Consider the following 12,931-nt stretch of genomic DNA (forward strand, 5'->3'; position numbering starts at 1 on the left):
TGTTTTCAGTGCCAGGCTTTGCTGGTGCAGCACGATGCAATCTGACAGGTGCTGGGACCTGCAGGGAGACCCCATCCTCTCAGCAGGATTCTGCACAGACGTAGAGGTTTGCTGGTGCAGGACCAATTGTGGAACCGGGGGATGGACACACAAATCGCTACAGCAGCGTTCCCAAGAGAAGACACTGGCGATAAGCAGGAGTGAGTGTGTGTGTGTGTGTGCGTGCCAAGAAGGGTTATTTTGTGATGGATCTTCCGCCATAGGGGCGAGGAGTCAAGTGAGAAGCGAGACAGGCAGAGATGTCAAAAGGTGTAGAGCTGTGTTGACAGGGCAATAAAAATACCACATGAGCAGGTCAGTTGAGAAAGCATTTTTTCAACGCTACTGTGCAATATAGGTGCTGTGGTGAAGGGGATGGAGCCAAGGCTAAGAATTTCTCTTTGCCAAGGCACTGCCTAGCTGCCTGAAGGGACCTTTAACATGGTCCTGTAAATGGAGTTTGGCCTTAGTGGAAGATAACCATTATATCTTAGCAGAAGTGCTTTGGAAAAATACATTAAAACTGTGCCACTTTGATGGATAAGGACTTTTTTATGGTAATGCAGCTCTTTCCATTGTGTAGCTATCATTTCCACTGTATTTAACACAGACTCTTCTCATTTTTCTTGTCACAAAGGTAGGAAATGTATTTGGAGTCAGCAGGCTGCCAGCCAGGGCCTGGGTACGATGCCCGAGGAGCAATTCCCCTCTTCATGGCTGTTTTGCACTGAGGAGACCAGCAAACCAGCTGGCTGCTTTCCGCATGGGGCTCTTCTTTGGGGCCAGCTAGCATAGGATCTTCTGTTTGCTGTGAGAGAAAAACATACCCTGCACCGATGAAATTACTGTATGATTTAGGTTACGAATGTGGTTAGAGAGGTACTTCCACTTTGCTTGCTGTCTAGGATTTATGCCTTCTTGCTTAGCTATAGAGACTCGTGCCATGCTGAGTATATGCTGTCTAACAGGCCCCTGAGTCTTTATATAACATGATGAAACTAATTTAAAATTTCCTCCCAGTTATGCTTTTCCTACTGCTTATTATCAAAACACTTGAACGTTTTTCACTCACTCAGCTCCGTATTTCTTTATTTCTTTAGGCTGTGACTCGTCACTGAACTTGACATCTCAGAAAGCCACAGATGCAGTGGACGATATCTTTCAGTCCCTCAGGGATATTGCAAGAGCTCGAATGAACATGAAACAGTTTAATTCCATACATAATCCAGGCAGCAACACTCACCAGGCAAGTGGATCTTTCTTTTCCCTGTGTATATTATTTCTCTAGCGTGCTGTCAAAATTACAGCACTAATTTTGCTAATCCTGTATGTGTTCTGCCCGTGTGGAAGATATTTAAGTATAAATTTTATAATTTTTATAATTTTTAATTTGACCTAATCATCAAGAACTTCCTCAAGTCCTTCATCCAAACTCAGGCATGTCCCTGTCAGTGTCAACAAAGAGTTGTCTGAGGAAGAAATTTGGGATTTGCTCTGCAGCACTGTGATATGACATAAAAGCCTGTGAAAAGCAGGGCTGGGCCAAGACAGTTCTGGACTAAGACCTTTCATGGCATAGCAAACCTGCATCCATACAGCGACTGTATTCCTGTGTATTTTCTCTCCCATCCCTATAAGCGTGAGAGGCAGTCCCATTTGTAAATAGGTGAAAAATGCAGCTTTTGTTTGTAAAATGTGAACACATGAACTATGATATTACTATAACTCATCAGGACTAATATACAGTGTTTTTCTCTCTTGCTGTCTCCCCCAAAGTGTTTTAACTTTTTCAGTTAAAAACAGAATTTTACAATGGAAAGCACATACAGTGATTTAGAGAGGGACCGTAAAACTTGATTCTACCCTTGAGCCAGACAGAAATCACAGAATTACACAGAATCACAGAATGTTCCAGACTCTTAAGTATGCTGCAGACCAGCAAAGGGATGTAGTTCAAATTAAGCATTGCTTTATAAGAACGGAAATTGGCAAAATGTTGCTGGAAAACTAAGGTGGAAAAAACCTGTTACTGAAGTCTCCTAGCAGTTGGGACCAGTCTGGTGTCTGAAATGGGGAAAATTGAACATTTAATACAGTTCAGTGGGGGGGCAGTCAGATGATAAGAGAATAACCTCTAAAAGTTTCCTGGAAGTGTAATTAGCATCAGTATGTTCTTTGGATGTAACCCAGGTTTTTTCCTTAGGGCTTAGTGCTGGAACACAGCAAGGGATGTATTAACACCTTGTGGCCCCCTAAGCTGGCTATGTGATGGATTTAATTGCTTGGATAGGACCAACCTGCTGCTGAGGGCAGTTCAGGAGGTTTAGAACAGCAGAAATAAGCAGGCAGTACAGGTTTTTTCCATTATACATATAGCTCTGTACAAACGGACCTCTCTTTTGCCTGGCAGGTGTTAATACATGATCAGTTTAGTTCCTCTGAGGTAGTGCCCTTCCCGTGGCCATACGCATTGCCGGCCTGGCTTAGTGCTACGGGAATGGGTTTAGCCTATAGGTGCTTTTCCACTTTATCTGTTAGGAGCTGGGAAGCCTCCATTTCTTGATAAGACTCAAAAAAGGGTTCTATAGATAAGTGGGAATTGGATAGCCTCTTTGAAGGACTTTTTGTAGCATTGAAGTTTTTATGTCTTACATAAAAGCATGAATGTTTTCATCAGGTTATCAAACCAGTTCATGTAGTTATCATGCAAGAGGAGAGCATTTATTTTGCCTGATTTTGTAACTACTGTTCTTTTCCTTCCATCTTGATCTGAAGTTTATTTCTTCCTCCCTCTCTCCTTCCATCCCTCTCTCTCCTTTTCTCATTCTCTTTCTTTCTCTCTCTTTTTCTCTCTCCTTTTCTCCTTATAATCTTGTCTGAGGTATGTCCCATAGCCATTGAGGTTTTTAACAACTGTTTTAAACAGAGTTTGTGCCCAGCCAAAATTTAAAGTTGATAGAAGTTTTTTATATGAGTGAAAAATCAATGCAGTTATTTGGGGTTGTATAAAAAAATAAGGTAAAAACTCCTTAAAAATATAATAGAAGAATTTCAAGTCATAAAAGATTTTGAAAATATTTGAATCTATCATAGCTAAAAGAAAGTAAGTGATCATAATATCTGCTTTTTAGTATCTGTGTAGCTGAATTGGATCATTTTGAAGGGCACTGAGTTTTGGTGCTAAAAATTTAGACATGCAAAATCATAGCACATTTTTAACGTCTTTTGAGTACATAGTTTTATTGAAGCAAGATAATATTTTTCCTTTAATTTCATGCAGTAAGCCTCTGTTTAACTGTGATTTGATCTCTACGCCAAAAATATTTAATTCCTAATGTCTTTCTGTTCCTCATCTATAAAGATACTAAACAGATTTTTATGCATAGGACTTCATGTCTGCCTGTGTATTTTCAAACAATTGTTTATTGCGTGACTAGATTTGACACAAATCTTGGCATGTTCTCCTAAAAGATCCTGCAGCTCATGTCTGCTGTAATTTGCTTTGTTGGCTCAATTAAAAATTATGCATGTCTTGTGAGAACTAGATGAGTAGTATAAATCTTTGTTGACAGGATTGTATTCAAAAACTGTAAGTTTGCTTTTTTATTTTGCATTCATTGTTACGTTTATCTTGCATGGTGTCTCTTGTAGATATCATCTTTACGAAATGAACAAGGTTACATTTGATTCCCTTAAGAAATCTAGGGGATGATTTATACCTGGATTAATCCCAAAGGAAAACAAATGTGCTAATTTGAAGGCTGCTAATTTTCTAAGACTGTTGCACTTCCTGAAATTATTGTGGTTCCATTGCAGTTTGGCCAAAGCTGAAAGCAGTAAAACAAAACTCCATCTGTAAACCAAGTAAGGTCAAATTTTCATTAAAGACCATCTTTCCACAAGTCCCTAAATTTCTTTTCAGGTTTTGTGGACCCTGAAAAGGATGCAGGGTGGATCCTTTGGAAGTGGATCTTTGAGAAGGCTGACCATTTGTACCTTTACATGTTCCACCTTTCCTCATCTTTAACTTCTTTAGAGCTCTGACATGCTGATAACAGTGGGGTTGTTTGCCCTATTTTCCTCAAGGTTTTCCACAGGTGAAATTATTATGTAGAATGCCCTGGCTGTAGAAGGTGAAGGACTAACAGGGACTCCTTAGCCCTGCTCTCCCATAAGGGACAAACAGGCAGGTTGGCCTCTTCCCAGCCCTGCTGATATCCAGGCTTCAGTGCTGACATGACACCTGTGGGAAGGCAGAAGTGGTCAGCAAGCAATCCTACCTAAAAATCCCTGTTTACATGTTTGTAAAATCATCACAAAGGGAATGAGATCTTCTGGTTGCATGGTGGGAAACAGTGTCATCCCTATTGCTATCCCTTTCTGTACTACCTCCAAAAAGATTCCGGAGAAACTAGAAGCCCCCTTTCTTCCTTGCCTCCCTTTACTCATATAGTACACATGGGGCAGAGTAAACGCGTGGCCGTCTTCCCGTTGTTTCAGTTTGATGCTATTGATGCGCACCATTTGCAGTCAAGGTCACAAAGACCACTGCTGCTTTGATAATTTTTTAGCTCTCTGAATGGTTTCCTTTCTAGGATAATTATTTTTATTACCTTTAATGGAAACAAAACTTTTAGAAGAGCAGTTGTACCAAGTCTAAACAGCTTTATTCACAGCACATTGTTCTTTTTGTTCAGGCATCTTACAAACCGCTGCTGAAACAGGTAGTGGAAGAGATCTGCAATCCTGATCGACCTGATCCTGTTGATATTGAGCACATGTCATCAGGCCTCACCGATCTCCTTAAAACTGGATTCAGCATGTTCATGAAGGTAAACAGGCTTCCCAAGCTCATCTGTAAGATTTTCCTGAGGTCATAGCATCATATGTCAGTAGCTGATTTTATGTATTTGAGTTTATATTGTTCAGCAGAACTTAAGGGGAGGTTAGGAGAGTTAAATCCTCGGGAGGGGCGGGGCTGGGAATAGCTTGAGGCACCACATTTCAGCTATAGTACAGATGGGTACAGTACACCTATTGAACAAAATAAGAGGAATGGAGCAGACTGGACACCTAAATAAGGGTGATGCTGGACACCTAAAGAAGGTTAATATGTCTGGGAGGAGACAATGTGGCTTTGCTAAGGGAAGTCCTGCCTTGCATAGCTTTTGGAGATCTTCAGAGACTCCCAGAAAGCAAACTGGTAAGCGAGTGCCAGTTCATATAACCTGCCTGGATTTCCAAAAGGCATTCCACAAGGCACTTCATCAAAGAATTTTAAGGACACTGAGGAGCCTTAAGATAGGAGAGAAGTAAGTATTAACAGTCAGGTCTCACAGGGGGGAAGGTCATCAGAGGAGTTCCATATTCAGTGCCTTTTCCATGACTTGATATGGTTCAACTTGCAGTGGGGAGGAAGTCAGAAATTGCCTTGTGGATGATCTTAGCGTGTTTTAAGATAGCCTTTCTACAGAGCTTACACTGCTTTACAAATTAGCCTATGCTAAATGTTCACTAAACGTCTACAGAGATGAAGTGTGGAGTAGCTAGTATGCTGTATGTTCAGCTGTCTTACTACATATCTCGAGTTCTCCATTGAAAACAAACCCAAATTTACATCAAACTACATCAATACTATGATTATGAATACAGTACTGAATTGTTCTGTGATTCTATGGCAATAGGAAAGAAAGAAGTTTTTTCTGTTCTGTGTGAATGCTTGCTAGGCCTGCCGTGCATTTAAAGGCAGGTGACAAAAATAGTTTCGACTGTTGTGTTGGTACTGTTCTAGAACCCACTATCAGAATAACAAAGTTGTCTTTCTGTTATTTCAGAGCAAGTTAGTCTCAAGCCCAAAATCGAATATGTCTAAAATTCAGTGCTTGTTTTCAGGAATTTCTGTCCACAGTTGAAATGGATTTCCAAAATGTGTTTAGTTAGGTTCCTAAATGGAAATTCTCAGCTCTTCACAGCTTATGATAAAGCCCTGAGAGAAAAGAAGATAGCTACAGAAACAGTGACCCAATGTTCTTTCCATTTACATGTCAGTACTGAAAAAATTCATGCCAACGCTCCAAAAATAGTGAAAGAAAAAAACGGATGTTCCACCAACAAACAAAGTAGACAAGCTGGTGCACACAAGTGGTTTTTCAGTGATTGGTTTTATTTACCAGTAATTCTCACAATTTTATTTATTTCATTTGGTTTCGTTATTCCTATTTTTTTAAGCAGGAACATAGCTTGTCCTTTTTTTGCCAAAAAAAAAAAAAAGCAAGAAACATACGGACTCCTGAAAGTCTAAATAGTTAGATGCAGACATGGACACCTTTGGCTAGTTTGAGGTCTATTCTGTCCTTATTAATAATTTGTGTGAGTGTATCACATAAGTACATTATGGCAATATGTACATGTAAGTACCTGCATCTCTGCTAGTAAGAAAAATATCCTGCTGTAAGGAATATGTAACAGACGAGCAAGTGAACCTTGTGTAGGATGGATATTTCATAGGCATCATCACGTACCTCACAAATATGTGTCCATGCTTGCTCATTTGGTTTGTAGCCTGGCTTGTTGGCAAGTGCTCAATTATTATTTGAATGAGTTTCTGACCTGTATTTCTCACACAAGAGGATCTTCTCTACTTACCCCACTGACAGCACGGTAATCATTTCATGAGTTTCCTTATGTGTTTATTTCTTTCTCAATGCCTGAATATAAATGCCAACTCATATAAACATGCTTTGGTAAGTGATCAACTCAGACATGTTCATCCAGGACAGACTTTTAAAGATACCTCTCATCCAGAAGTTGTTTCTCTGGTAGATGTGTTTGTTTTGAAGCTTAGGGAAGGTGAAGGGACAAGGTTTCCCTGCCACAAGGGTTTCTCTTTTGACTGCTGCTCTAGAACGCGTGTGGTTTATGATGATCTGAGCTTGGTATCATTGATACCAAGTGCCCTGCATGGTAGTCTATATTCTGGTGATAGATGTGTTTTCCTTTTTCCAGTTATTCAGCTAAATTTGTTGGTTTCTGGTTGGTCACAAATACCAGATGCATTGGTGCTGGTGTCCCGGTTGGCAGAGATAGCATTGTGGGGCAGTAGAAGTTGTTTCGGCTGACTTTCCTCAGTGAAAACGGCTGTGTTTTGTGATCTGCCATAAGAACAAACCTGCCCTCCAACCCCTTCCTGCTTCAGTTTCAGTTTTATTGACTGCTGTCACCCCAGTTTCCCATCTGTCCCTCTCCTCCATGCAGACACATGTGCCAGCAAAGAGCCCTCTGACCATCAGCATCCTGAGGAAATGCAGTAGTGGTGGGCTCTGAGCTGGAGAGAAGGCTGATGTCCAGCTGGGATGCTCTGCTATCTTAGGGAACCATTCCTCCTTCTTCCTTCAGGCTCCTTCACACGGTGTAATGGTTTTGCTTTTTTCTTGGTTAGTCTTTCGAATTGCCTGAGATAACTGTCACATTTTTTTTAATGCATGGCATTTTGAACTAAAAGGGAATGTCACTTGGAGATTTTTGCCAAATTCAGATTTCACAGTAAATGTGATTTCGAGGCCTCAGACATGTCTCAAAACACCTGAACTTTGGAAGGATCCCAGAAGACACACGTTGCTTTTGTTGCAGTCCGTTTCAGTTCTGTATCACAGAAATCAGCTGTGTTTAACTACATGCAGCCAGTTTCTTGAAAAGAGAGAGCCTTGGGTGGTTGTATTATCAAACAAAAAAAAATCTTGGCAGAAACTTGCATTCTTAAAGCAGCCAAATGTTTTGTACCCAAAGTATTGTCCTCCTTCAAAACACTTGTGCATAGCATAACAAAATTACAGATTCCAAGACCCTTTTCATTGCAATTTTAATTTAATTTAGAGTTTGCATGCCTAATAGTACTTTTAATATGCATTTCTGGAATTTGTGGTTTGAACTTTAGTCTTCTGAAAAATAATAAGTTTTATATAGGCACCATGTGTTTGGATCTAGGCTTATTTTGACTGAAGGAAATTATTTGTCAAGACATTTTGTCTTTAGTATTGCCATGAAAGCTTGTGTTTTCGGATTAATGCTCTTATGTTGGGTGTCCTTTCAGTGTGTCCAATGTTATGCATGCATGTTTATGATGAGTTTGTTGTTGCTAGGAAGAATATTAGGAAAGAGAGGCTTTATTCAAGAGCAAACTTCTGAAATTCAAGCTCTTTGCATATATCTTGGGTCATTCAAAAGCTTCGTAAGATGGAGTGGAGCTGTTTGCTGTGATGGCAGGGTTAAGAAGAGCAAAGATACATGAAAAGGAATAAAACAGTAATTGCCGAGTTACTTGAAGTGCCACAGCAGAGCATTTGTCAACTTTTATTTTCATGGGTTTTTTTTTTAATTATTTCTTTAAACTCATGTCACTGCTTACAACAATTATGTCATCAAATACTCTTAATATTTTAGCAAGTAATAGCTCTATCTGACCTGCTTTGTAAGTAAATATTTAGGTCTTACTTAAACTCCTCATTGTAATAAGAATGGACTTTCTTTCAAGGTTGACACTATGTTATATGGAGATAGTAAGAAGTGAGTAGGCTGATGTGGGAAAGTGCATAAAGAAAGTCTTTGTAAGCTCTGATATATCTATTTAATTGTTGGAGTAAATGGAAAACTGCTCAATATTGCACCAGAATTGCAGGACACCCTGCTGGATTGTAGTACATATGCTATCTGTGCCATCAGTTCAATGAAGGTGGCTGACAAAGTGGGGGCAATTAAGAGAATAAACACCCAGTACACAAATGCTCAGCTCACTAATACATCTATCTAAGGCTTTTTGTGCTGGCTTCAAACTCCCGGGGATTTGTAGAGCTCCCTGCTTGGGAAGCAGCATTGATCAGGGAGCTCTGGGTAATCAAAGGCCAGCTAGCCTGTAGAGGGAGAGCAGCCATCCCCCCTGTGCTTGCTTCAAAGGGAAGAGTCTCTTCTGAAGGATGCCAGTCAGAAAGCCTGACAGAGCTGCAGGGTGAAAAACTGCCCAAAGGCTAAATAAAGGGCAGCCACAACAAGGAAGAGAAGAAGAGCTGTAGCCTCAGGAGCTGTAGCCACAGGGATGAAAGATAGCTGCCGTGGTGGGGAAAGCAAAGGAACTGCACTCCGCTCAAACACGGGTTGATGACCACTTTCATTCTGTCGAGTGAATGCTGTCGAAAACCCACGCTTGTGGAAGGAGAGGGGGTGAAGAGTCTAAAAAGGAGCAAATAAAACTGTTCTCACTGTCACTTTTCAGAGCCAAACAGTTGGAGTGTTTCATACTCAAAGGCGGTGTGACAAGAGCAATTGCATGGGCTCCATTGACATCATTCCCAAAGACTAGAGCAAGGCATTGTCAGCAGAGTGTGTTTTATCAAGAAAGAGTTTGCTAGGAAACAACAAAGTAATCAAACTTCTAGAAGTGGTTAAGAGGAAACCAATGTGAAGCATCACCTTCATGTTTAAAATTAAACCGCGGTTTTATAAAGTCTTAACTGAAGTGGAATGTTTGTGCCATTTTTATGGTGATTGAGGAAAAATGAAACAAGTATTTTGTTTGAGCTAAAGTTTCTCTATATTAGTTACAACCCAGTCACAGAAGTATAGAAAACTCTGAAGTGAAACAAGCTAGAAACTGGTTTTATACTATCATGAACCTGACTTATTTTCATTGGATGAATTGTAAAGGATTATTTGCTGGCCTGGTGTGACTTACGATTCTTTCCATTGCTGACCTCAGGCAGGGATTCTAGCACGTTTAGGCCGGACCCTTTGCTTCTACCGGGTAGTAATTTACCTCTCATTCCTTAAAGCCCCATGCGTACATGTATGCAAACTGTGAGTCCACCCACGTACTCTCCTCCCACTCTGGGAAAAGGAGAAAAGATATGAAGAAGGCATGGAGAGAGAAGCCCCCAGACCTCATGAGAAACTCCTCTAGGTTTCAGTGGAAACCATGAAGACTCCATTTCCCTGGAAACTGTTCATTAGTCTTAACTGGAGGTCATCCCCATTGATTTCCCTCTCAGCTGCTACAGAAACCAGCATTCCTTAAATATTTCTTTCTGAGCTTCCTCATTAGCTTTCCTCCAGCAGCTTAGGGAGCTGATCACTGCTAGTCCATGGGTTTGGAGTTCAACTGAGCAACTACAAATAATGTTTTCCTTCATTTCACAGGTGAATCGCCCTCACCCTGGTGATCATCCTCTTCTGATCATCTTTATGGTTGGTGGAGTGACAGTCTCCGAGGTCAAAATGGTGAAGGATCTCATAGCAACACGCAAACCTGGTACCCAGGTAAAACCAGTTGTAAATGTACAGTTCCTATCTGAACAAAGACTAAGAAAATTAATTAGGTAATGTTCCCTATAGCCCTAGTACCAAACCTACATGAAGCCACAGCCACATAGACAGGAATGATGTTAGGATTTTGCTGTGAAACATCTGTAGGCAACAAGTGTTCAGGCACCAAAGTTTTTTTTTTCACATGTCAGAGTCAGCAATAAAAGTTCAAATTCAGACTGGAGAGTTCAGAACAGACTGGCATTATTCTGAAGGAGCTTTCATCATGTCTCAAAAGTTTAGTTTCTTGGTATTCTTTATAAACAGAAACATTTGCTGTCCAAAAGCCTACAGGCTCCCTGGCAGTGCATCTCTAGGATATAGTGCAGGGATGCTCAGAAGGAGCCTGCCAAAGGCCTGGGTACCGTCTAGTGACAGATCAGTGATGATCCTGCAGACAAGTCAATTAGCATTGCTGAGGAGCAAGATAAATTAGCCTGGATACAGCTGTACTTGTTTCTGGTCCAGGCCAGGTATCTCTGCTAGATACCTGACCGCTAGGTGCCTTAAGTAGCCTGAAGCAGGTGATGTGGAGAAAGCCCCAAGTCTCTGCGGCCCTTGGATGTGCCTTTGGACTCCTGGAAGGAGAATGGCTCCCACAGTGAAGCTTCAGTAGCATCCGTGCAGCTGCTCTTTGCCTCTTCCACTCTCTGACAGCAGAACTTGTCTACAGTGGCTGTCATCTGAATGGAATAGGGAGGGAGAGGAGGAGTATGGATAGGCTGTGGTGGCATCTGAGATGTAGACCAGGTTGGATGGAGCCTTGAGCAACCTGGTCTAGTGGGAGGTGTCCTTGCCATGGCAGGGGGGTTGGAACTAGATGTTGGAACTTCGAGGTCCTTCCAACCCAAACCATTCCATGATTCTATGTTAAAAATCATTGTTAACAGTGGTGGAGCATGTACAAGAGCAATCGGGTGTCTGCTGAGTAGTACAGATATACAGGGTAATCTAAAAACTGCAACGAAGTGCTGTGTAACCAGCTGCATCGTACACATAAGTCTAGTTTCCAGGGTGGCTTGTAAACATCTTGTTTTCAATTCCTATGGAATGCAGTTCTGATTAGTGAGAAATCGTTAGCAAAATGGAGCCAAACAAAAGCTGAGCAGCCCCTGGGTTTGACATGTGTTTTCCACATTGTAGTTGTCTGCAAGGCAGTCTCAAGGAGTATTTTGTAAGAAGGAGTGCCATTTTTAGCAGGTTTTTTTATCTGATAACACATTTCTCCCCAATTAGCCTATTGCTAATCTCCTCAAAACAGCAAATAAAATTCTTTCCCATCTTGAAGAGGGATTGAGGTGTGACACACTGATGGACAAGTTAATCCATACCCGAAATGTATTAATACACCCTGAAAGATAAGCAGAGGGTTAACACGTGAGTTGGTTGAGAACTATGCAGGGAGACTTTTGACTGGCTTTCTAGAGGGACTTGAGGCTTGACAGTGGTGACATGGGATCTGGTGTTGCTTTGCTTTGGCTTAACCCCAGCGGCAGGTCACCCTCTGAGGCAGATTCCTAAAGAATTTTAAGCTTTTACTGTGTCTTGCCCTTTGTCCAAATGTGCTGTGTTAGAGGTGAAAGGACCTGAGGGGAGAGGCGGGAGGAAGAAGAGAAAGAAGAAAAGAAGCAGTTGTGCGAGTCTCTCATATAAAAAAAGTTTATGAGTTTGTTGGATTTACCTGGATTTCTGCACTATAGCTGTGAATATGTGACACCTGTTTGGGATTATTCTCTTTTCAAAAAGGCAGGCATTTCTCTAACTCAAGCCAGCATTTAACAGAGCTTTTTTGTGGTGTTCAGGCAATCAAGTTCAGGCATCAGGGGAGCACTGGCCTCCCAAGTCCCTTCCAGTCAAACAAAGCACTGACATTTATACTAATTATTGGCTCTTGGCAAAATGGAGAGACGTGTGGGTGCAAAAATAAAGAATTGAGGAGAGTAACAGAAAAACTGACAGGACACAGTTATTTGGAGTTGAGGGAAATGACATTTAAATGCGGAGTAGGAGACACATGTTTCCATCCACAGAACTGCTTTGCATCTGAATAAGAATGGCAAGTATATTTCTCATGGAAGAGCACAAAGGAATATAGCATTTCCTATGTATCATTTGGGTTTGGATTGTGGTGAATAGCTCCCCTAACCTAGTAAGAAGTATCCTACTGTCAAAGGAAGAAATTAGCTTTTTTTTCCCACTTTAATCAGGAGAGTGAAAAAAAAGGGGAAAGAGCATGAGTGGATGTTTCGCCCTCCCAACGTGCACAACCATCTGTGTGGTTGTGGCTGAGACACGCAGACAGATAAACCCCTCCAGATGCACCATCAGATGTTAGCTGTGTCCTTCTCCGCCCTCTGCTGAGGGGGAACTGCCCATTGTGGCGCAGTGCGTCAGGACAGGAGCTCCTGACTCCTCGGCTGCCCTCAGGAGGGGTAGTCCTTCAGGTGAAGCATCAAAGACAGATATGCTGTACTGATCAAGGAGAAGGTCTGCAAAGGAGATACACTGCCCTGAAGAAGAAATGGACATTACTTATCTGGGC

At 41.4% G+C, this 12,931-nt stretch overlaps 1 protein-coding gene across 1 annotated transcript in view; it reads left to right on the forward strand.

The window, feature by feature from the left end:
- Window positions 1–12,931, forward strand: part of SCFD2 (sec1 family domain containing 2) — a 203,100-nt gene that overhangs the window by 188,497 nt on the left and 1,672 nt on the right. The window contains exons 6-8 of the mRNA XM_086464441.1: window positions 1,140–1,285; window positions 4,737–4,871; window positions 10,225–10,344. Of these exons, the coding sequence (XP_086320567.1) occupies window positions 1,140–1,285; window positions 4,737–4,871; window positions 10,225–10,344 (401 nt within the window). The remainder of the gene's footprint in view (window positions 1–1,139; window positions 1,286–4,736; window positions 4,872–10,224; window positions 10,345–12,931) is intronic.

Source organism: Leptosomus discolor, chromosome 4 (assembly GCF_034619465.1).
Source record: "Leptosomus discolor isolate bLepDis1 chromosome 4, bLepDis1.hap2, whole genome shotgun sequence".
Taxonomy (NCBI): Eukaryota; Metazoa; Chordata; class Aves; order Leptosomiformes; family Leptosomidae; genus Leptosomus; species Leptosomus discolor.